General features: G+C 43.9%; 1 protein-coding gene across 1 annotated transcript in view; it reads left to right on the top strand.

The window, feature by feature from the left end:
• The first annotated feature begins 12,907 nt into the window (after positions 1 to 12,907).
• Positions 12,908 to 26,539, top strand: part of LOC134909506 (probable cation-transporting ATPase 13A4) — a 369,987-nt gene continuing 356,355 nt past the window's right edge. Inside the window, exon 1 of the mRNA XM_063916443.1 lies at positions 12,908 to 13,000. Coding sequence (XP_063772513.1) covers positions 12,953 to 13,000 — 48 coding nt within the window. The 5' untranslated portion in view covers positions 12,908 to 12,952. The remainder of the gene's footprint in view (positions 13,001 to 26,539) is intronic.

Genomic DNA, 26,539 nt, shown 5'->3' with positions numbered 1-26,539 from the left:
ACCAAAAGAGTTAAAACCAAAATGGTCCAACAACACAAAAAAGTCGTATTGGGTGCCTTAATAACGCACACTGGAGAGTATCCGCCGTGTGGTAGATAAAGAGACAGAGTATATTCGGCACTCCACTGAAGATATAGATAGCAACTTGCTCCGGTGCCCTGCTTGCAAGCAACATACAACCAAAGGAGATAGCCGGCATTCACAGAGACTGAAATAAAAAACTTGACTCGGCACAGCAGCTAAAGTCAACGTTTCAGGAAAACTTATTTTTATTAAGACCAACTGCAGAATGACAAAAAAGACATATAAATACATTACCAATCACCACATGTGTACATCGTTCTCCGCTCTCCGGGACTCCTGGTGACGCCATGGGCGCGCGCCGGCGCCAGAGACCCGGCATCGACGGGGGTGGGGAACATGCAACGTGAGGGCCATCACCATACAAACCCGGCTGTACAAAACATATCAGTGGGGAAAAGGAACAGGCTATATTATAAGCATGTACGGGAATCGTAGAGCACAGTCTAAACAAAATTAGATATGGGAAAGTTAATCTAAGAACAATACTAACTTGATAACCAATTACAGTATTGTTCTAAAGGGGGCTAAACCACAGGCTCTTACTGCCGTGTAAGCTGATGTAAGGATGAAATAAACATATCACGGCTCAACCCAGAGTAAAACTACTAACCTGGAGTAAATAGCAAATGAGAATAAAAAACATCTACTGGGAGGTCAAAATGGTACAATATAGCCCTATAATCAAGACTAGACTACAAAGGGGAATAATGCCAATGACAGCACTGGATGACTAAAAAGGTGAAACATCTGGAACTGTAATAAAAGATTAAGAAAAAGGGACTACAGAAAACACGTATATGATAAGACTCGCAGTGATTTACTCGCACAAAGAATTGCAGTGATTTACTGCAACAGACTAACAAAACAAAAAGTGGTGATCGGATAGTTTGGCCACAGGACTTTTCCACCAGTAGCAGTCATACGGTCAGGGCAGCAAAACAGATCTGGCCCATTATATCAAAGTATAAACTGTTACCTACTTTCACCACTCTTCCAGCATTTCGCAGAGGTCGTAATATTAAAGATACTATTGTACACAATGATATCTCTAACTTCAACAAAGTGACACCTGCCCATTTTTTAACACGTAAACCGGACAACTACAAATGTTTAGGCTGCACCACATGCAGTTGTCTAGAAATTGGACAATTTTTTCATCACCCCAGATCAGGCAAGAAATTTTGCATTAACTTTCCATTTACTTGTTCGAGTCATTTTGTCATCTACTACATTAAGGGGGTAATTCTGAGTTGATCGCAGCAGAAAGTTTGTTAGCAATTGGGCAAAACCATGTGCACTGCAGGGGTGGCAGATGTAACATGTGCAGAGTGAGTTAGATTTGGGTGGGTTATTTTGTTTCTGTGCAGGGTAAATACTGTCTGCTTTATTTTTACACTGCAATTTAGATTTCAGTTTGAATACACCCCACCCAAATTTAACTCTCTCTGCACATGTTATATCTGCACCCCCTGCAGTGCACATGGTTTTGCCAAACTGCTAACAAAATTCCTGCTGGGATCAACTCAGAATTACCCCCAAAATGTCCATGCGGACTCCTGTACATTGGGAAAACCATTCACCAATTTAAAGAAAGGATAGCCCTCCATCGATCAAGTATTAGAGCTGCACTGGACGGAAAGGGCTCTGATCAACCGGTGGCCCGCCATTTCAAGGACTTTCATCACAATTTAGCATCTATACGATACAAAATTATAGATGGAGTTCCAGAATTTAATAGAGGTGGCGATCGTGGTAGGATCCTATTACAAAAAGAAGCACGCTGGATATACACTTTACAAACAGTTTAACCATTGGGCCTCAATGATATCTTATCATATACATGTTTTCTGTAGTCCCTTTTTCTCAATCTTTTATTACAGATATAGCCTGTTCCTTTTCCCCACTGATTTGTTTTGTACAGCCGGGTTTCTATGGTGATGGTCCTCACTTTGCATGTTCCCCAACCCCCATGAATGCCGGGTCGCCGGCGCTGGCGCGCACCCATGACGTCACCAGGAGTCCCGGAGAGCGGAGGACGCTGTCACACGTGGTGATTGGTAATGTATTTATATGTCTTTTTTGTCATTGTGCAGTTGGTCTTGATAAAAGGAAGTTTTCTTGAAACGTTGACTTTAGCTGCTGTGCCAAGTCAAGTTCTTTATTTCAGTCTCTGTGAGTGCCGGCTATCTCCTTTGGTTGTATGTTGCTTGCAAGCAGGGCACCGGAGCAGGTTGCTATCTATATCTTCAGTGGAGTACCGAATATACTCTGTCTCTTTATGCATATATATATATATATATATATATATACTGAACAAGGACTGCTCACACCTTCACATCAATAACATGGGTGCTCGGTCTTCATATCAATTATCCAATATACATAGGAAACCACATATAAACCAGCACACCACTCTATTATAGCAAACAATTTAAAGCATTATTTTAGTCCAATATAAAGTGCAATGTGCAGCATAATTGTTGTTATTATTATTATTATTATTATTATTATTGTTATTATTATCCTTTATTTATATGGCACCACAAGTGATTCGCAGTGCCCATTACACAGTACATAATAAAATGAGCACACAAGAAAACCGCACTTACAGTACAGGACAAAATAGGACAGGTATAGAAAACCCGGGGTTTGGTGCCATCAAAGGGAGTATGGAGTATAAGAAAGTGTAAGTAAGAAAAGGAAAGGCACATGAGGAAAGAAGTTCCTGCTCTTGCGAGCTTACAATCTAAAAGGTGAGGGGCTAACAGACCAGAGTGACAAAGACAGGGTAGACAGTGAGCATAGACAAGAGGGTTAGGAATAGATTAGGTTTGGTGAAGAAGTGGGTCTTGAGAGCTTGTTTGAAGTTTTGTAGAGAGGAGGAGAGTTGGATGTGGATAGGTAGAGCATTCCAAAGATAGGGAGCAGCACGTGCAAAATCTTGTAGGTAGGAGTGGGAGGAATTAATTAGTTGGCAGAAGAGATGGCGTGCATTAGCAGAGTGAAGAGGATGGGTGGGAATGTAAAGAGAGATAAGGTCAGAGATGTAAGAGGGAGAAGAGTGGGTGAGTGCTTTGTAGGTGAGTGTGAGAAGCTTGAATGTGATTCTGAATGGGAATGGTAGCCAGTGAAGGTCCTGCAAGAGAGGGGATGTGGATGTAGTATGTTTGGTGAGGAAAATGAGACGGGCTGAGGATAGATTGAAGTAGAGAGAGGCATTTTTGAGGGAGGCCAGATAGGAGGAGATTGCAGTAGTCTAGTCTGGAGATGACCAGTGAGTAAATGAGGGTCTTAGTAGCATCCTGGGTGAGAAAGAGTCTAATTCTGGAGATGTTTTTGAGGTGGAAATGGCAGGTTTTTGAGAGGTACTGAATGTGTGGTTTGAAGGAGCGGGAGGAGTCAAGGATTACTCATAGCTAGACTGTCTGCTTAGACTCGTTAGGCAGAGAAATTGTAATGCCAGATATACTGTAATGTCAGATTATTATAAAAAGAAGGGAATGAAAGAGACAACATTATGCTAAAGCAGCTATCAGCCATTTTGTATAATGGCAGCCAATCTAGATGTATTTCAAGCTATTTTTTGTAGGTTTTTAAGTAATGCTGACATGTATATGATATATGCAAGAGATCTTTAGGCCTAGCAACCTGTATAATATGCACTCCAACATATTGCTAATGGTCAAGAATCAGCTCAGATGCATATATGGGTTATTAATCCTACCTACCCCTTTAAGAGTTTATTAAGTGAATTTTTGTACTTGCATAAATGAAACGGATTGATAAGAAGCAGTAGCTTGTTAAAAAATATATTTTTAAAGGGCAGCAGCTCCCTATTAGTTCATTAGGCTAATAAGCCTAAAAGAATTCACGCCTGCAGATTAAAGGAGTTTTTTGGAAAGATTCCCAGATATTGGCAAGACGCCCAGAAAAATTACCTTAAACCATTTTAAAGGAATTTGAACAGTTTTAAATATAAAATAATTATTATAAATGTTGTAAGCTTTGTATTTAATAACTAAAAGCACGTATAATGCTATAAAATAAGTTTCAACCCAATAAGTATTTATGTGATTCTATGTCTCATAATTTGGTATTGATTAGAATGTTCATTGCAATAATCAATGAACATAGCCAGCTAGTATATGTAATTTCTTAAAGTGAATTACATAGATATCTTGTGAGAAACTCATTGTTAAGAGAAATGATTTATTCAGCTGCAGTCACAAGGACATTTAGTTAACTCCCAGGCTAAAATAAAACTTTGATTGCTTGATGATAACATTAAAGGAGTATGTTTTGGAATGTCCAGGTGACAATGGAAAGAAGGCTTTCAAGATTAATGTTCAGATAGCGATAAGAAGAAGGCCTTCTCATTAAATTAATGAGCAAACAGTGATAAGAATATATTCAGGAATGCTATAATTGGTTTAATTAAATAATTGTTTGACACGGTGTACTTTGATTGGCTAACACACTGCCATACCTTTATTCCTTTGTTCATTTGTGTATAAATAAAGGCTCCCAGAGCAACAAGTCAGATCAGAAATGACTTGCTGAGCTTCTACAAATCTCCTGTGTGTTGTCTCATTATTTCTGGTCTCCAGCCGGCTGCTAAGTACAGAACCACTGACTGATGTTCAAGGGTATTGAATAGATAACCGAAAGATGTTGATATACGGAGTCTATCTCCAACAAAGTCTATTTACACTCTTGTGGGTGCTGTGCATAGGCCCACTATAGCAGCTTCTTAAGCTGCAAAAGCTATTGAAGCCTGGGTTCAAAAAGTTGAAGTGGAGCTACCTTCTAATTTTTCTGATAATGCCAGACAGTGTCTTTAATATATTACCACAGCCTTTCATTACATTCAGGAGGCGGCCTCTGCTGCCAGTGTTCTGGCAGCCAAAGCATCTACTACGTCCATTCTGGCTTGCCGGATTCTGTGGTTGTGGTCCTGGTCTGTGGACCTGGACTCTAAAAAGACCTTGGAGGTGATCCCTTTTAAGGGAAACATCCTTTCTGGGGAAGATTTGAACAAGATTGTTGATGACTTAGCATCTGCTAAAACTGCATATCTGCCGAGTACTAATCCTTCGGCTCCGAAGGCTAAAAGTACCACCTTTCAATCCTTTCGACCTCCAAGTAAAGCAAAGGGCCAGGCATATCGAAAACAGACTCGCACTTCCAAAACCTCTAAGCCCAAACCTAAACGTTCCTGGGCTGCCCATCAGCCTGCTTCCAAACCAGACAAGCCTGCTGCATGACAGGGCAGGCCTCCCCCTGGGGGACCCTAGGGTGGGAGGCTGACTTCTGCAGTTCACCCAGGTATGGTTACAGACCACTTCAGATGCCTGGGTGAGGGAAGTTGTCACTCACGGATACGCCATCTCTTTCAAGAAATGTCCCCCTCGCCAGTTTTGCTCAACAAACATCCCTTCAGATCTGTTGAAAGCAAAAAAACTCTACATTTGGTGGTACAATCTCTCCTAGACACAGGAGTGATAGTGCCGGTGCCTCTGGCTCAGAGAGGCAGGGGGTACTATTCAACGTTGTTCCTGGTTCCGAAACTGAATGATTCCTCCCGGCCCATTCTCAACCTCAAGTCTTTGAACAAATTTGTGAAGGTATCCAAATTCTGAAAAGAAACTCTTCGCTCTATTGTTCTGGCTTTGAAGCCCAAGGAGTATATGGTATCACTGGACATACAGGATGCTTACCTACATATACCTATTGCCATGTCGCATCAGCAATATCTGCAGTTTGCTATTGGCAACCTACATTATCAATTCCAGGCCTTGCCTTTTGTACTGACCATGGCTCGGCGAATCTTCACCAAGGTCATTGCGGTCATGACGGCCCTTCTCCACCGTCAGGATATTAGGATCCTGCCGTATCTGGACAACTTGTTGATCCTGGCAAACTCCCCAGACGGTCTTCTTCGTCATCTGGAACTGATGGACCAATTCCTGCATGCCCATGGGTGGCTCATCAACTGGAAGAAATCCTCAATGGTCCCAGCTCAGAGCATGGTGCACCTAGGGGCATTATTGGACACACACAGCCATTGGTTGTTCTTGTCACCGGGAAGGTCCTGAAACTTCAGGACAAGATAAGATGCTTCCTATCTCACCCACGTGTGTCGATACACTCATGGTGTCGGCTTTCGACATGGTAGAGTACGCTCAATTTCATTCTCACCCTCTGCAGTGGTTAATTCTTTCCAAGTGGGATGGCCTGCCTAACCGGAACAGGTCTCAAATGATTTCCTTGACTCCGGAAGTTCATCTGTCTCTGAGCTGGTGGCTTCAGGACCAACTATTATGCAGGGGCCATCCCTTCTGGATCTCCAATTGGTTCCTCCTAACGACGGATGCCAGTCTGCGGTGTTGAGGCGCGGTGTTGGAGCAAAACTCTCTTCAGGGTCGGTGGACAAGGGAGGAATCTCTCCTTCCGATAAACATTCTGAAGTTGCGAGCAGTGTTCAATGCTCTGAAACTGGCCCTGCCTCTAGTACAGAACAAGCCTGTTCAAGTACAGTCGGACAACGCCACCATGGTGGCGTACATAAATCATCAAGGCAGCACTCAAAGCTGCATGGCAATGATGGAAGTGTCAAAGATTCTTCTATGGGTGGAACACCATCTGCCAGCCATATCAGCAGTGTTCATTCCAGGGGTCCTCAACTGGGAAGCGGACTTCCTCAGTCATCAGGACATACAGACCGGAGAGTGGAGTCTTCATCTGGAAGTCTTTCAACTCCTAGTGGACAAGTGGGGCCTACCAGATCTGATGGCGTCTCGACACAATGACAAGGTTCCATTCTTCGGAGCAAGGACAAGGGATCCTCAAGCAGTGTTTGTGAACCCGCTGGCAATTCCATGGAACTTTCTTCTGCCGTATGTGTTCCCTCCGGTGTCACTCCTGCCCAGGGTAATAAGGAAGTTCAATCAAGAAGGAGGATTACTACTTCTGATCGCACCAGTGTAGCCCAGATGGCATTGATTCTCAGACCTGCAGGGTCTCTTGATAGAGCGTTTTTTTCTGCTTCCGCAACGCATAGACCTCCTCGTTCAGGGCCTTTGTGTCTACTAGGATCTGGCCCGACTGGCTTTGACAGCGTAGCTCTTGAAGCTTCAGTTCTGAGGGCCAAAGGATTTTCTGAGGCAGTCATTCAAACTATGTTGAAAGCCCGTAAACCGGCTTCGGGTCGGATTTATTATAGGGTCTGGAATTCTTACTTCACCTGGTGTGTGGCTAAGAATTATGATGCATACAAGTTCAGTAATGCCAAACTTTTGGCTTTTCTGCAACAGGGCCTGGACTTAGGCCTCTATCTGGCCTCCCTCAAGGTTCAGATTTCAGCCTTGTCGGTATGGTTTCAGAGAAAAATTGCGACTCTGCCTGATGTTCATACTTTCACTCAGGTGTTTTAAGGATTCAACCTCTCTATGTCCCTCCTGTGGCTCCTTGGTATTTGACGGTTGTTCTGGATGCCCTACAAGAGTTTCCGTTTGAACCTCTTGAGTCTGTGGACCTTAAATGGCTTACACGTAAGGTCTTATCTTTACTGGCTATTGCCTCTGCTAGAAGGGTTTCAGACTTGGGTGCCTTGTCCTGTCGGGTCACCCTTTCTATTTTTTCACCGTGACCGTGCGGTTCTTAGAACTCGCCCTGGTTATCTGCCTAAGGTGGTGTCGTCTTTCCACCTTAACCAAGAGATTGTGGTACCGGCCTTTATCTCTCCCGGTTTGTCCTCCAAAGAATGGTCTTTGGATGTGGTACGGGCTCTCCGTATATGTGGAGAGAATCTCCTCTCTTAGGATATCTGATTCTCTCTTTATCCTTTTTGGTTTTCACAAATGTGGCTGGCCTGTGAATAAGCAGACCTTGGCCAGATAGATTAGAATGGTGATTCTACAAGCTTATGTGCAGGCTGGACTTCCAGCTTCTGCTACTATCAAGGCCCATTCTACTCGGTCTGTTCGACCTTCTTGGGCAACCCGCTGTCCCTAGAACAATTGTGCAAGGCGGCTACGTGGTCCTCAGTGAACTCGTTCATCAGGTTTTATGCCTTTGATACTTCCACCTCCCAGGATGCATCCTTTGGACGCTGGGTTCTTGTGCCCGCTACAGTACATCCCCTCCCATGAGGAACTGCTTTAGGACATCCCCGATGTTATTCCCTGTGGAATACCAGTGTGCCCTGCTGCAGAAATGGAGATTTATGGCAAGAACTTAACATTGTTAAATCTCTTTCTGTGAGGTACACTGGATTCCTCAGGGCGTCCACCCTGACGCACGTAACTTCTTTAGTTTGTATGGCATTAGCCGCTGGTACCTTCTCCTGTCATGAGAATGTGGTTATCTGTGGCTGATAACTATTGTCATCTCTTTTACCTGCTACTGCATTGGACTGGTTAACAAAACTGAGTTCCAGTGCCTGGAGGCGGGGATATAGAGGTGGCAGTGCAGTGCATCCTGGGAACAGTCAAAGCTTTAGCCTGTTGGTGCCTCGGATCAAGATCCAACTCTACACCCCGATGTTATTCCCTGTGGAATCCAGTGTACTTCGCAGAAAGAGATTTAACAACGGTAAGTTCTTACCATAAATCTCCTTTTATATGGAATTGCAATTCCGTGTAATTAAAATTAAATGCAGCAGGAGGCATCTTTAGGAGATAGATGTCTCCTTCTAACATTTGCAAGGTCAATGTGTGGCGTCTGAGGAAACAGCCTTTGATCATCATTGCGACCATCAAGATCATCTGTCACAATTTGCAATGTTTTTATGCACCAGTCAGCCTGATTAAGCTGACGCATACTCAGGCTGGCCATCGGATCAGGACACCCTGGTCCAGTAAGTCTGCATCCAGCGATGCAGACCCAGGACCCATCATGCCTTCAAAACGGAGAAGATACGATTCCATTTTGAAGAATGGTGCCAGGTGCCACTCCAGCTCTACCACCCAAACAGGGGCTGCAAGTGATATTGTAAGCCCCATTCTGCAAGTGTGCAGAACGGGTTTCAGCCTACGCAGGCACCACACCATTGGATTTATACATAAACCTGAATTAGGCCCAGTGCATTTGTGGTCTGAGGGATATTCTGAGTCTCTAGTTTGCATATGTTATGAAATATACCTCTATGGAAAGTGCTGCATCCTAGCAAAAGGCTTTAACAGTAGAACAACACAGAATTCTCCAATACAATACACATAGGAAAAAGAGATACTGTAGCTTTTGCTTAGAACAATCTACTATCTTAATCACCTCCGCACAAATAAAGTACTGTATAGGAATTTATGGTTTTTGTATTTACTGTTTAATTTTTTTGTTTGATTTACTATGATTTCTTTTTTGTTATTTATCTATTTAATAGTTTTTCTTCATGCCTTTAAGCCAACAAGCATTATGTAATTCATAATCTTAGTTTAACAATTTAGCTCTTGTTTTTGCTTTTTGGATCATGGAGTTCATCAGCAGCACATTCATGACTGGAGCAACACATCATCTACTGAGTGGAAAGTAGAAAAACAATGACATACTGTATTGAGCAATAGCACATGACAAGGGTTCTGTCCACATGTACCATAGTAAGACATTTATAGAGTGAAAGGTATTGAACCCATGGAAAAGTTTAACTTCAGCTTTATTGAAGAGAAACTAGATGAGCTAAACCTGGAACATGAAACAAAGTATTTACTTCTTGATATGACATACAGAGATCAATACATAAATGACTATAGTAGCATGAATGCTCTATATATGCAAATATTATTCTAATTGACCGGTTTATATGTCAGTAGTCAGTACATATAAGATGCACTGCTAGAAAGAATGTTTGTACATAGATCTTGGTAGGTAAAAAGTAATGTGGTGAGTGAGTTTCTGTGGGACTTATTGGTTAGATCACATGGCATACCTCCCAGCACATCCAGATGGATGTCCAGAAGAGAAGGGTACCTTACCACATCATGGTATAAGCTGAGGGGCATGATAATGTAATTAGCGGCATAGAGATGAATGGTTTGGTCCAAAATATGCAATATGACCCCCCATTATTGGTGATCATTGCATACGTTGACCTAGTGACCTAGGGCCTAATTCATGTTTGCGCACAATGCCAATGTTCAGGCAACTGCGCATGTGTAAAGGTGACTTTGCGATTCTGCTGGAAGTGAGGATTTCATGGCACAGTGACCATTTGGGAGTGGAAATAGCAAGTGGCTGCAAAAATGTAAGCGTGTCATGGACATTTTTGGGGAGTGTATCTGCCTTCAGTTGGGATCATTTATGTAAAGAAGCATGGCACGTGCATTGCTATTGCCACAGCCAGTCTGCTAGCCATAGGCATAGGGCCACCCTAGCAGTCGATGTTCCCTGTTGCATATCGGCTGTGTATTTGTACGCAGTTGTGGATGAGTATGCTATTGCCCCAGCGGACGTCTGTCCCTTGACACATCTCCCCCTTTTAATACTTGTTGTATCAAGGGATTCAATAATGTGAACCCCTCTAATTGTAATGTAAGTGAATATGATTGCCAAAACATTGCTGTAGGGACAAAGTCTGGTGGGCTGTAAAGTGAAAACCAAGGGTCAAACACAAAGAAATCTATAAACAAAAAGAAGTTGGTAGAATGTCAGGGGCGCTCCTTGTAAATTGAACTTCCTGCTGCCTCTCCCTAACACCACTGGATTAATCCCAAGAAAATTCAAAACTGAACAAAAACTATAGGAAGTGGATGGGTGTAGGAAATTGGCGCTGGAATAGGAAAAAAGCTAAAGCTGATGGTTCAGCTGCGAAAGTTATTGTTTTTGGGTAAAAGAGATGAATGGATACTTATCTTGATGATTTTCTGGTGAATTTCTGGTCCCTATTGTGAAGATGTTTTCCTCCAGAATAAGTGGGATCATGCTACAGGATGGTATAGAAAAAAAAAAAAAAAAAAAAAAACAACAACGTTTTCAGTTAAAGTCCCTCAAAAAATCTCATATCTTCAAAAAATTCTGCACCACCATATTAATTGTATGTGCAAAACATGTAATGTGCTGGAATTTGGCCAGATGTAATGCACGCACAATATTGGTGGATTTATACGGCAGTACCCCTGAACTTATATGGCAGTACTGCTGGACTTATAGGGCAGTACCCCTGGACTTACACGGCTGTACCACTGGACTGGACTTATATGGCAGTACCCCATGACTTATATGGCAGTACCCCTGGACTTAGGCAGTACCTCTGGACTTATACGGCTGCACCACTGGACTGGACTTATACAGCAGTACCCCTGAACTTTTATGGCAGTACCCCTGGACTTATACGGCAGTATCCCTGGACTTATACGGCAGTACCCCTGAACTTATACGGCAGTATCCCTGAACATATATGGCAGTACCCCTGGACATATACGGCAGTACCCCTTGACTTATATGGCAGTACCACTGGACTTATACGGCAGTACCCCAGGACTTATACGGCAGTACCCCTGGACTTACACGGCAGTACCTCTGAACTTATATGGCTGCACCACTGGACTGGTCTTATACGGCAGTAACCCTGGACTTACACGGCAGTACCCCTGAACTTATATGGCTGCACCACTGGACTGGTCTTATACGGCAGTAACCCTGGACTTATATAGCAGTACCCCTGGACTTACATGGCAGTACCCCATTACTTTTACAGCACCAGCACTGGATTTATGGCAGCACAGGACACCACCACTGGACTTATGGCAGCACAGGACACCACCACTGGACGGATGCAGCACAACACAGCACCACTGCACTGGACTTATACAGCAGCACCACTGGACTTATGGCAGCAAAGGACACCACCACTGTATTTATGGCATCACAGGACACCACCACTGGACTGATGCAGCATAACACAGCAACACTGCACTGGACTTATACAGCAGCACCATTTGACTTATGGCAGCACAGGACACCACTACTGGACTTATGGCAGCACAGGACACCACCACTGGACTGATGGAGCACAACACAGCACCACTGCACTGGATTTATACAGTAACAGCACTGGACTTATGACAGCACAAGACACCACCGCTGTGACTGGACTGATGCAGCACAAAACACCACCACTGGACTGATGCAGCACAAGACAGCACTGGAATGACACATAGAGAGCAGGTTGCTACCCCATGCGCCACACCACTTTCCCGCACAGGCACTGAGGAGACGCGTCTTCTCACTACACTCTCCAGGACTGGAGTGAAAATGGCGGCGACGCATGGCTCCTTATATGATATCCAAAACCCACAAGAATCCGACAGCGGGATGTTGACGTTTTGCCTCGTTCTGGTTTCCGAGTCTGGCGGGAAGTCCTGAGCCGGACTCGGATCCGGGTTTGGGACGTGATGTTCGGTAGGGTTCGGTTCTCAGAGAACCAAATCCACTCATCTCTACTTTAAATACTATATCCTTGGATATTTGTTTCAGTTAGGAATTTATCTAATCCATTTTTAAACATATTGACTGAGTCCACCATTACTACCTTCTCTGGCAAGGAATTCCAAATCCTTACTGCCCTTACTGTGAAGAACCCTTTCCTTTGTTTGAATATGAAATTTTCTCCCCTCTAACCTCAGAGGGTTTCCAAGTGTTCTGTGTAGAGATTTTTCAATAAACAAATCTCCTGATAGATCCTTGTAATGTCCTTTTATATATTTGTAAATATTAATAATGTCTCCTGTGTTGTACATATTCCAATCAGAGTCCTTAGGCAAATGAGGAGGGTGTACTTTCAGGGAATAAAAGTATCACAGTGAGAAACACTGCAGATCAGGAGGGTTTAGGTACTGCCACATTCCCATGCTCAGCTGTACTTGTTCATGAAGAAATGGCAGAGAACCATGCCATCCTTAACCAGGGGGAAGACAATGAAATGGTGAGTTCACTCTTTAGGGTTTATTTGTTGCTGGTGTTTTAAAAATATAAGTGTATACACCCAATAGCTACCTGTTATTGTGATAATAAACTTATATCCCACAGATAAGCTGATTGTGAAAGTTATGTAACTTACTTATTTTTCACATGAGCTGATCTTGCCTGACCATTATTTTTTATTGCAAGCATTTTTGTGACTTGAATTCTCTAAACAAGATTAGGCACATTGGTAATGCAATAAAAACACAATATAGGATGATTTAGAGTTAAATACAGTATAATAAGGATGTCCTTTTGCATATGCACCAATATGAGTGAGTACACATACAGTATTACCTGGCTATGCTTTGAGTTAGATGCATTTTTAAAATGAAGTGTATTAAGTCTAATGTATACTTTAGATGTGTCTGAAGCAAATATATGGCAATCAGCATCATCCAAAGAAAATCCTACAACAATGGTAAATTTACTATGATGAGAGTTCTATTTAAGATGGGATGTTGCCCATAGCAACCAATCAGAGTCTACTTCTCATTTACCTAGCACTTACTAAAAGATAATACCTGGAATCTGCTTGGTTGTTATGGGCAACATCCCATCTTAAATAGAACTCCCACCTTAGTAAATTTACCCCAAGGTCTGTAAATCTTTAACTCAGTCCTTAGAAATTACTTGGTGTCAGAGACATTAACACAAAAACTGACCTGTGCTGTAGGTGCATGTGCATCTCCCTTATCTCTCTTTCTGGGAATGGGTCCGTAATCCTCCTGTCATAATCTTGTTGTTTATTTAATGTCATTATTTTACCAATGTAAAATTAATTGAATGGTTTAAATCAGGGACAATACTGGAAAAACAGTCACATTTATAATAGAAAGCGTGTACACACATATAAAGAATAAAAAATCCCCATAAGGGTGGATAGATAAATTATTAACATATACTTCTTACTGTTATTTATTGTACTTATGAGTAGTGTGGTTGTCCCTGGCAAACTGGTAAAAATCATCCATCAATGTTGGATCCCATTTCCCTTGATACAATTGCTCCATTGTAGGAATACAGGTTGAGTATCCCATATCCATATATTCCAAAATACGGAATATTCCGAAATACGGACTTTTTCGAGTGAGAGTGAGATAGTGAAACCTTTGTTTTCTGATGGCTCAATGTACACAAACGTTGTTTAATACACAAAGTTATTAATAATATTGTATTAAATGACCTTCAGGCTGTGTATATAAGGTGTATATGAAACATAAATGAATTGTGTGAATTTACACACACTTTGTTTAATGCACAAAGTTATAAAAAAATATTGGCTAAAATGACCTTCAGGCTGTGTGTATTAGATGTATATGTAACATAAATGCATTCTGTACTTAGATTTAGGTCCCATCACCATGATATCTCATTATGGTATGCAATTATTCCAAAATACGGAAAAATCCGATATCCAAAATACCTCTGGTCCCAAGCATTTTGGATAAGGGAGACTCAACCTGTATCTTGATGGAATAGATCCCACTGTTTGTCACTCACAGCACTACAAATGTCCAGGGAATGTAAGAAATGTACCTTCAACCACATACTGTATCCTAACATTTTGTTGTTATTCAGTATCCAGCTATCAGCTTTTTATAGTTTTCTGCTAATTCTGCCGCATTAAATTTATCTTCAAAGGTTTTGGAAAATTAGCATCAAACACAGCATGTAACATGGTAGGAGCGGATTGGTTGGTACTTTATCTCTCTCCACTTTATCACTCTCCAACTCCAAGCGTTGATGCATATTCCCTTTTGTCTTTTAAAAGTAGTCTAATTTGAGGGTCTACAAATACGTCTTCCTTCAATTTGTCATCATTCAATTTTGGAAACTGGCCTTTTAAATGCTCAAAACCATCACCATTTATCTCCATAGCCTTTACAATATTTTCCATGAGGCTACATTTAATATGTAATGGAAGGAGAAGCATCATTTCAAGTTTCACTGAAGGTGCATACAGTATAGTGCTTTCTGAGGACAAACTCCGCTCTGATGGACCAGTCCTTCACAATGTAATGTTGCTGTGTTGCTCGACCATAACATAAGTACAGAAAACAACAATACAGATGTGTCCTCATACATTGGGACAGATGTATTAAGCCTGGAGAAGTGATAAAGCAGTGATAAGGGCAAGGTGATAACGCACCAGCCAATCAGCTACACTATGTAAATTGACAGGAGCTGATTGGCTGGTGCGTTATCACTTTGCACATATCACTGCTTTATCACTTCTTTAGGCTTAATACATCTGCCCAAATTGTTTCTGCATAACGCAGCCTCCCACAGAAATGGTTTCCCCATTGTGTGCTATTATTTGCAGGCACATGTATAAGCTTGCGCCCGCTTGCCGCTGTTGCTTTGTAACAGGGGCGGATTGGGAACAAAAAGCGGCCCTGGAAAAATTTGTACTAGTGGCCCCACTTGTACTAGTGGCCCCACTTACACCAGAGGTGTATGGTCTAGCCATGGGCCATGGCAGCAGCACCCTCCCCCCGAGACTTTCCAGATAGTGGGGATGTCCAGCATCAAGGGGGAAGTTAAAAGGAAATAAAATTAAATGTTATGAGCACATTATATGATACACCTTTAGAATTTAGAAACTATATAATTCTTTAGAAAGATATATTTTCTTGCTTGTTACACCAACTGTATCCCAATCACTATTCACTCAATCTTATATGTCAGCCAAGCAGTCAGACAGAGCATACTGTACACACTACATCATCTGCAATCACAGGCTAAGTGGCAAAGTCATTTTCATATATGCAAATTGTTTGGCATCTTATTCATTATGTCTATAAATAGGACCACATGTCCTCAAACAAAACTGGCCCCACGGGTGCGCCGGCCCACCGGGAATCTTCCCTGTAGACCCTATGACCAATCCGCCTCTGCTTTGTAACCATATAACTACCGGGTAGTTATAAGCTCTTGCTACACTATATACTGGTGGTCACCACAATGCAGCACTGTACGGCTCACTTAGTGAACAAGTAGCAGGAGATCCGCTGCCCGCTGCTTGTTTCTGCTCCCCTGACTATTTACTCTATAGAGCGAGTGGGTCTGTGAACATAAGCTATGCCCTGACTTAAAGCGTTCACATTACGGTCAAGAATGTATTAGGACACATCTGTACTTATCAGCAAAACATATAATAGATTGACATTCAGAAAAATTCCAGACCCACCCGCATAAACCTTCAGTGCTTACCTATCTAATTACATCCTCTCTGTACAGTACACATAACCTCACATATTTTGTCTTTCTTTACTCTCACACCCTCCTGACCCTTTGACAAAATTGCTGGGTGATAATATCATACAACCCATTAAGAACCTAGCAATCTGGTGGACCATTATGCAATAGGTAGCATCTATCCTTGTGTATCACCCTCACAGCGACGAGTAGCTCCTGCCAGCGTGCAGAAGCTGCGCTGGCAGGAAGCTACTCCTAAAGTACAAAAGCATCATCGCTGTGTGATGTTTTTGAACTTGTGCAGGGCGGTCGGGCCTGACATGCGGGGTGGACTAGCCCTGTGCTGGGGGTCCCCCCGCATGTCTGTGTGACTGATCGTAAATTTAGCACATCTACGATCTGGGAGTAAATTTACTAAGATGGGAGTTCTATTTAAGATGGGATGTTGCCCATAGCAACCAATCAGATTCTAGTTCTCATTTATCTAGCACCTTCTAGAACATAATACCTGGAATCTGATTGGTTGCTATAGGCAACATCACATCTTAAATAGAACTCCCATCTTAGTAAATTTACCTTCTGGTCTGAATTAGGCCCATAGAAACATAGAATTTGACAGCAGATAAGTACCATTTGGCCCATCTAGTCGGTCCCTTTTTTAGCCATATTGTTACCTCAAACCCTCTTCCTTATTTTGTTTTTGTAAGGAAATCCTTATATCTAGCCCTTGCATGTTTAAGTTGCTCTACTGTCTTAGTCTTTACCACCTCTGATGGGAGGCTATTCCACTTACAAATAAATAATCTTATTACTAGGTATCAGAGAGCGCCGTTTATATAGTTAATAAAAATGTAGTCAAATACAAACATGTATAAAAATCAAACAATACACAGTGCATCCGGAAAGTATTCACAGCGCTTCACTTTTTCCACATTTTGTTATCTTACAGCCTTATTCCAAAATGGAATAAATTCATTTTTCCCCTCGAAATTCTACACACAATACCCTATAATGACAATGTGAAAAATGTTTTTTTTTTTAGATTTTTATAAATTTATTAAAAATAAAAAAAACTAAGAAATCACATGTACATAAGTATTCATAGCCTTTGCCATGAGGTTCAAAATTGAGCTCAGGTGCATCCTGTTACCACTGATCATCCTTGAGATGTTCCTACAGCTTAACTGGAATCCACGTGTGGTAAATTCAGTTCATTGGACATGATTTGGAAAGGCACACAGTTGTCTATATAAGGTCCCACACTTGACAGTGCATGTCTCAGCACAAACCAAGCATGAAGTCAAAGGAATTGTCTGTAGACCACTGAGACAGTATTATCTCGAGGCACAAATCTGGGGAAGGGTACAGAAAAATATGTGCTGCTTTGAAGGTCCCACCTGGAGTTTGCCAAGATGCACCTGAAGGACTCTCAGACCATGTGAAACAAAATTCTCTAGTCTGATAAAACAAAGATTGAACTCTTTGGCATGAATTCCAGGCGTCATGTTTGGAGGAAACCAGGCACCGCTCATCACCAGGCCAATACCATCCTTACAGTGAAGAATGGTGGTGGCAGCATCATGCTGTGGGGATGTTTTTCAGCAGCAGGAACTGGGAGACTAGTAATAGCGGGAAAGATGAATGCAGCAATGTACAGACATTTCCTGGATGAAAACCTGCCCCAAGCACTCTTGACCTCAGACTGTGGTGATGGTTCAGCTTTCATCAGGACAACAACCCTAAGCACACAGCCAAGATATCAAAGAGGTGGCTTCAGGACAACTCTATGAATGTCCTTGAGTGGCCCAGCCAGAGCCCAGACTTAAATCCGATTGAACATCTCTGGAGAGATCTGAAAATAGCTGTGCACCGACGCTTCTCATCCAACCGATGGAGCTTGATAGGTACTGCAAAGAGGAATGGGTGAAACTGCCCTAAGATAGGTGTCCCAAGCTTGTTGCATCATATTCAAAAAGACTTGAGGCTATAATTGCTGCCAAGGGTGCATCAACAAAGTATTAAGCAAAGTCTGTGAATACTTACAGTATGTTTATGTGATTTCATAGTTTTTTATTTTTAATAAATTTGCAAAAATCTCAAAAACCCTTTTCCACATTGTCATTATGGGGTATTGTGTGTTGAATTTGGAGGGAAAAAATGAATTTAGTCCATTTGGAATAAGGCTGTGACATAACAAAATGTGGAAAAAAGGAAGTGCTGTGAATACTTTCCAGATGCACTGTATAATAAATACATTCATAAAAAAGTAATATATCCTGATAGAGCGTAGTCCTTTTGGAACTTTAGAGCTTTGCAATGAGCCAAATTAATCAGCTGTATATTCCCATATGCTCATGTTAGCAGTGCAACTATGCAGCTCCTCAGTCTGGCAGTCACTGTTAGTATTGAACAGAATAGCCTCCCAAGCTGTGCTATGCTTTACCTCCCCACACACTGTAATATGATATTAGGCAGTATAAATAAAGCAGACAGCGTCCCGTTTTAGCACTGGTTATTACTCATTCGTCCCCAGCCGGAGATCGGCGCTTGTGGTAGCTCCGGGTATTTCCTCTGTATAGAAGTCCATGTAAGGGAGGGAGAATGCAGCTGGGGCTCAGTTTGTTGGAGGCAGGATACAATCAGGGCCGGTTCTACCCCTTGTGGCGCCCAGTGCGAGAGTTACCACTGGCGCCCCCCCCCCCGGTGGCAAAACAGTTAGTGTTCGGGGGCGTGGCTTCATAGGGGAGGGGCGTGGCCAGTTATGCTCACAGAAGCTGTGCCCCCCAGTTGATTTGCCCCTGTAGATATGCCCCCAGTAGTTGTGCCCCCTCTTTATTTGCTCCCAGTATTTGTGCCTCCTCTTTATTTGCCCCCAGTAGTTGTGCCCCCTCTTTATTTGCGCCTCCTCTTTATTTTGCCCCCAGTAGTTGTGCCCCCTCTTTATGTGCCCCCAGTATTTGTGCCTCCTCTTTATTTGCCCCCAGTTGTTGTGCCCCCTCTTTATTTGCCCCCTGTAGTTGTGCCCCCTCTTTATGTGCCCCCAGTATTTGTGCCTCCTCTTTATTTGCCCCCAGTTGTTGTGCCCCCTCTTTATTTGCCCCCTGTCGCTGTGCCCCCCCGCTTACAAACACACACACAAAATAATAAAAACAATACTTACCACTGCCCCGCTCCTGCTTCTTCTGCTGCTGCTGCTGCTGCTGCTGCTCCGTCAGTCTGGCCGCCCGCTCCTCTCTATGGGAGATACGTCAATGACGTCTCTCCCATAGCGCCGCACAGACACTAGAGGTCAATAACGACCTCTAGTGTTTGTGCCTGGAGCCGGCTGCAGCGGACGCCCACACAGCCCACGGCGTCTGCTGCAGCCGTGGAGCAGGGAGCGGAGTGCGGGCAGGCGGCGGTGCCTGCGGGGTGACTGCGGCCACGCCCCCAGGCCGCAGCACCCCGGGCAAAGGCACTGCTTGCCCGCACCAAGGACCGCTCCTGGATACAATGCAGACGTAAAGTGCTCTACAATGCAGACGTAAAGTGCTCCATATGGATACGGTGATCAGTGTAGCGTAATCCTTGATTCATTTTTCTGCCGTTAATTGCTGGCGAACATCAGATGCGACCATACCAGCAAGTGCTTTATCTGACCTGGTCGCACAGGATGCGACCAGTCAGATAAACATTGTTAGCAGCTGCAGGGAAGGGAAACTTCCCTCCGCTTCTGCTCTCTCCCTGCACCCTCCTCTCATTGTTGCTGTGCTGCCGATCACTGCTTGATCAGCACGGCAGGACCCCCCACCCAACAGCTGCAGACAATAGCAGCCACTGGAGAAGTGTAATCCAACCCCCGCTCCCGTATACCTGCAAGCTGTCTGGGGTGTAAAAAGTAATGTCACGATTGACGCAATGTTACTGATGTTCCCGCCCGATGTTCCAATGTTTTTTTTTTTAACTAAAATTATTTTGGATAAGGTTAAATTCATTTACTTCACCTAATTCACTCATTAAAAAAAAACAGACAATTTCTGAGAGTTTTTTTGGGGAAAAAATCATGTTAAGTGGTTTTGGCCCTTATTTATCAAGCCTTGGAGATTGATAAATAGCACGGTGATAAAGTACCAACCAATCGGCTCCTAACGGCCATGTTAAAGGCTGTGTTTGAAAAATGACACAAGCCGTACTTTATCACCATGCAATTTATCACTCTCCAAGGCTTGATAAATCTAGGCCTAAATCTGCATTATAGAGCCACAGTACTCCTGCCTCCAATCCCCGCCTGGGGATGAGTGAGTAATAACCAGTGCAAAAACTGAACCCTGTCTGCTTTATTTATACTGCCTAATATAAATATAATACTGTATATATACATTTTAGAGCATGAATTATAGTGTTTATAATACAGGTTGAACTCAATGGACATTTTGTCTTTTTTCAACCTCATTAACTATGTTACTATGTTACTATATTAAAGTTTTAGGGAGGTGGAGCATAGCACAGCTTGTGGGGCTATTCTGTGCAACACTACCAGTGACTGCCAGACTGTGTAGCTGCAAAGTCGCATTGCTAACAGGAGCATATGGGAATATACAGCTGATTAATTTGGCTCATTGCAAACCTCTAAAGTTCCATAAAGACTACACTCCTCCTCTAGGGATCAGGTTCCAGACTGTGTACTAGTGATGAGCGGGTTCGGTTCCTCGGAATCCGAACCCCCCCGAACTTCAGCCTTTTTACACGGGTCCGAGGCAGACTCGGATCTTCCCGCCTTGCTCGGTTAACCCGAGCGCGCCCGAACGTCATCATCCCGCTGTCGGATTCTCGTGAGGCTCGGATTCTATCGCGAGACTCGGATTCTATATAAGGAGCCGCGCGTCGCCGCCATGTTCACACGTGCATTGAGATTGATAGGGAGAGGACGTGGCTGGCGTCCTCTCCGTTTATAGAGAAGAGAGTAGAGAGTTAGAGACACTATTTACTAATTTTGGGGAGCATATTAGGACTGGAGTACTACTACTTGCTGATAGTGTGACCAGTGACCATTGACCACCAGTTTAATTAATCCGTTCTCTGCCTGAAAAAAAATGATACACAGTGTGACACAGTCACATACCATATCTGTGCTCAGCCTCAGTGTGCTGCATCATCATATGTAATACTGTATATCTGACTGTGCTGAGTGCTCACTGCTCACACAGCTTAATTGTGGGGGAGACTGGGGAGCAGTTAGAGCAGGAGTACATAAATAATATATTTTAAGTACAGTGCACACTTTTGCTGCCAGAGTGCCACACTGCCAGTGTGACTGACCAGTGACCACACTGACCACCAGTATATTGTGATTGTCTGCTTAGGACGGAGTACTACTTGCTGATAGTGTGACCAGTGACCAGTGACCACCACCAGTTTAATTAATCCATTCTCTGCCTGAAAAAAAAAAGATACACAGTGTGACACAGTCACATACCATATCTGTGCTCAGCCCAGTGTGCTGCATCATATGTAATACTGTATATCATTATCTGACTGTGCTGAGTGCTCACTGCTCACACAGCTTAATTGTGGGGGAGACTGGGGAGCAGTTATAGCAGGAATACATATTTTAAGTACAGTGCACACTTTTGCTGCCAGAGTGCCACTGCCAGTGTGACTGACCAGTGACCACTGACCACCAGTATATTGTGATTGTCTGCTGACCACCAGTATATTGTGATTGTCTGCCTGAAAAAGTTAAACACTCGTCGTGTGGTGTTTTTATAAACGCATTCTGCAGACAGTGTCCAGCAGGTCCGTCATTACATAATATATACCTGTCCGGCTGCAGTACTAGTGTGATATATATATATATTTTAATTTTATCTCATTATCATCCAGTCTATAATATTAGCAGCAGACACAGTACGGTAGTCCACGGCTGTAGCTACCTCTGTGTCGGCAGTCGTTCGTCCATCCATAATTGTATACCACCTACCCGTGGTTTTTTTTTTTCTATCTTCTTGATACTAGTAGCTTACTTTAGGAGTCTGCAGTGCTGACAGACAGTGTCCAGCAGGTCCGTCATTACATAATATATACCTGTCCGGCTGCAGTACTAGTGTGATATATATATATATTTTAATTTTATCTCATTATCATCCAGTCTATATTAGCAGCAGACACAGTACGGTAGTCCACGGCTGTAGCTACCTCTGTGTCGGCAGTCGCTCGTCCATCCATAATTGTATACCACCTACCCGTGGTTTTTTTTCTTTCTATCTTCTTGATACTAGTAGCTTACTTTAGGAGTCTGCAGTGCTGACAGACAGTGTCCAGCAGGTCCGTCATTACATAATATATACCTGTCCGGCTGTAGTACTAGTGTGATATATATATATATTTTAATTTTATCTCATTATCATCCAGTCTATATTAGCAGCAGACACACTACGGTAGTCCACGGCTGTAGCTACCTCTGTGTCGGCAGTCGCTCGTCATCCATAAGTATTCTAGTATCCATCCATCTCCATTGTTTACCTGAGGTGCCTTTTAGTTGTGCCTATTAAAATATGGAGAACAAAAATGTTGAGGTTCCAAAAATAGGGAAAGATCAAGATCCACTTCCACCTCGTGCTGAAGCTGCTGCCACTAGTCATGGCCGAGACGATGAAATTCCATCAACGTCGTCTGCCAAGGCCGATGCCCAATGTCATAGTACAGAGCATGTAAAATCCAAAACACCAAATATCAGTAAAAAAAGGACTCAAAAATCTAAAATAAAATTGTCGGAGGAGAAGCGTAAACTTGCCAATATGCCATTTACCACACGGAGTGGCAAGGAACGGCTGAGGCCCTGGCCTATGTTCATGGCTAGTGGTTCAGCTTCACATGAGGATGGAAGCACTCAGCCTCTCGCTAGAAAAATGAAAAGACTCAAGCTGGCAAAAGCACAGCAAAGAACTGTGCGTTCTTCGAAATCCCAAATCCACAAGGAGAGTCCAATTGTGTCGGTTGCGATGCCTGACCTTCCCAACACTGGACGTGAAGAGCATGCGCCTTCCACCATTTGCACGCCCCCTGCAAGTGCTGGAAGGAGCACCCGCAGTCCAGTTCCTGATAGTCAGATTGAAGATGTCAGTGTTGAAGTACACCAGGATAAGGAGGATATGGGTGTTGCTGGCGCTGGGGAGGAAATTGACAAGGAGGATTCTGATGGTGAGGTGGTTTGTTTAAGTCAGGCACCCGGGGAGACACCTGTTGTCCGTGGGAGGAATATGGCCATTGACATGCCTGGTGAAAATACCAAAAAAATCAGCTCTTCGGTGTAGATGTATTTCAACAGAAATGTGGACAACATTTGTCAAGCCATGTATTGCCTTTGTCAAGCTGTAATAAGTAGGGGTAAGGACGTTAACCACCTCGGAACATCCTCCCTTATACGTCACCTGCAGCGCATTCATAATAAGTCAGTGACAAGTTCAAAAACTTTGGGCGACAGCAGAAGCAGTCCACTGACCAGTAAATCCCTTCCTCTTGTAACCAAGCTCACGCAAACCACCCCACCAACTCCCTCAGTGTCAATTTCCTCCTTCCCCAGGAATGCCAATAGTCCTGCAGGCCATGTCACTGGCAATTATGACGAGTCCTCTCCTGCCTGGGATTCCTCCGATGCATCCTTGCGTGTAACGCCTACTGCTGCTGGCGCTGCTGTTGTTGCTGCTGGGAGTCGATGGTCATCCCAGAGGGGAAGTCGTACTCGTAAGACCACTTTTACTACTTCCACCAAGCAATTGACTGTCCAACAGTCCTTTGCGAGGAAGATGAAATATCACAGCAGTCATCCTGCTGCAAAGCGGATAACTGAGGCCTTGACAACTATGTTGGTGTTAGACGTGCGTCCGGTATCCATCATTACTGCAGAGGCAACTAGAGACTTGTTGGAGGTACTGTGTCCCCGGTACTAAATACCATCTAGGTTCCATTTCTCTAGGCAGGCGATACCGAAAATGTACACAGACCTCAGAAAAAGACTCACCAGTGTCCTAAAAAATGCAGTTGTACCCAATGTCCACTTAACCACGGACATGTGGACAAGTGGAGCAGGGCAGGCTCAGGACTATATGACTGTGACAGCCCACTGGGTAGATGTATGGACTCCCGCCGCAAGAACAGCAGCGGCCAGGGCCGTCTTTCCGTATGGGCTCAATGGGCTCTTGCCCAAGGGCCCCAGGAGTATAAGGGCCCTAGGCTGATAGCTGAGGGTCCCCTCTTTCCAGGGGTACCAGATTTTTTAAAATCGGCCATGGGGAACCGGAGATATCCGACCTCAAAGTAGTGGTCCCCATCCAAGCCTGTTAATTGCTCTTCCCAGCCAGATATCTCGGGTTCTGTCTGACTTAGAGTTTTTCCGAGGGTATAATCCAAAAGCTGCGACTCTCTCCTTTTGGTGGACACTGGCAGCTTGTCTCTGCTATGCCCAGAACCGGAAATATCAGCCTTCAAGCAGCTGGTCCCTGCTTCAGCTCCACACGCCTAATATGCAGTTTTAGGTTTTCATTGGTGAATTGCTCTGGCACCTGAACTCTGAGCCCTAATTCCCCAGTACCTTGTGAAAAGTGGGACTCTCTAGTTTTTTTATCCCATTCAAAGCTAAGAAATATATTTTCAGGAACTGGAGATATCTGCAGTCAAGCAAGCTGCACTCCAACCAGAAAATTATAAATATTAAGCCCACTCCACTATCCATCCCTCCCCTACGTATTAAACACCCCCTACCACCCTAAAAGTCATGTACCAGGGCTTCTTCATTCAGCCCAATGCCCCCTTCTACAGTTTAGCCCCATTTGTGCAGTAAAGGAGTAATTAGCAGAAATGACTGCTCCAGGTCCTACATGCTTAACGGAAGATAGAACACCCCCTACCACCCGCGGGACTTCAAAGCTGCCACTTATAGCACCCCCCACCCCTACCACTGGAGGATGGGTAGGGGGCCCAGTGCATTGCTGTGCCCAGGGGCCTACACTGCTGTTAAGACAGCCCTGGCAGCGGCGGCACCAGTAGCAGCATCTCGCAAACGCCAACTCTTTCCTAGGCAGGCTACGCTTTGTATCACCGGTTTCCAGAATACGCACACAGCTGAAAACCTTTTACGGCAACTTAGGAAGATCATCGCGGAATGGCTTACCCCAATTGGACTCTCCTGTGGATTTGTGGCATTGGACAACGCCAGCAATATTGTGTGTGCATTAAATCTGGGCAAATTCCAGCACGTCCCATGTTTTGCACATACCTTGAATTTGGTGGTGCAGAATTATTTAAAAAACGAGAGGGGCGTGCAAGAGATGCTGTCGGTGGCCAGAAGAATTGCGGGACACTTTCGGCGTACAGGCACCACATACAGAATACTGGAGCAACACCAAAAACGCCTGAACCTGCCCTGCCATCATCTGAAGCAAGAAGTGGTAACGAGGTGGAATTCAACCCTCTATATGCTTCAGAGGTTGGAGGAGAAGCAAAAGGCCATTCAAGCCTATACAACTGAGCACGATATAGGAGGTGGAATGCACCTGTCTCAAGCGCAGTGGAGAATGATTTCAACGTTGTGCAAGGTTCTGCAACCTTTTGAACTTGCCACACGTGAAGTCAGTTCAGACACTGCTAGCCTGAGTCAGGTCATTCCCCTCATCAGGCTTTTGCAGAAGAAGCTGGAGACATTGAAGGAGGAGCTAACACAGAGCGATTCCGCTAGGCATGTGGGACTTGTGGATGGAGCCCTTAATTCGCTTAACAAGGATTCACGGGTGGTCAATCTGTTGAAATCAGAGCACTACATTTTGGCCACCGTGCTCGATCCTAGATTTAAAACCTACCTTGGATCTCTCTGGGGTTCAAAGACCTGCTGGTGAGAAAATTGTCAAGTCAAGCGGAACGCGACCTGTCAACATCTCCTCCTTCACATTCTCCCGCAACTGGGGGTGCGAGGAAAAGGCTCAGAATTCCGAGCCCACCCGCTGGCGGTGATGCAGGGCAGTCTGGAGCGACTGCTGATGCTGACATCTGGTCCGGACTGAAGGACCTGCCAACGATTACGGACATGTCGTCTACTGGCACTGCATATGATTCTCTCCCCATTGAAAGAATGGTGGAGGATTATATGAGTGACCGCATCCAAGTAGGCACGTCAGACAGTCCGTACTTATACTGGCAGGAAAAAGAAGCAATTTGGAGGCCCTTGCACAAACTGGCTTTATTCTACCTAAGTTGCCCTCCCACAAGTGTGTACTCTGAAAGAGTGTTTAGTGCCGCCGCTCACCTTGTCAGCAATCGGCGTACGAGG

This window comes from Pseudophryne corroboree, chromosome 4 (genome assembly GCF_028390025.1).
Source record: "Pseudophryne corroboree isolate aPseCor3 chromosome 4, aPseCor3.hap2, whole genome shotgun sequence".
Classification (NCBI taxonomy): Eukaryota; Metazoa; Chordata; class Amphibia; order Anura; family Myobatrachidae; genus Pseudophryne; species Pseudophryne corroboree.
Note: the sequence above shows the minus strand (reverse complement) of the source record. Positions and strands in the feature narration are given on the sequence as shown.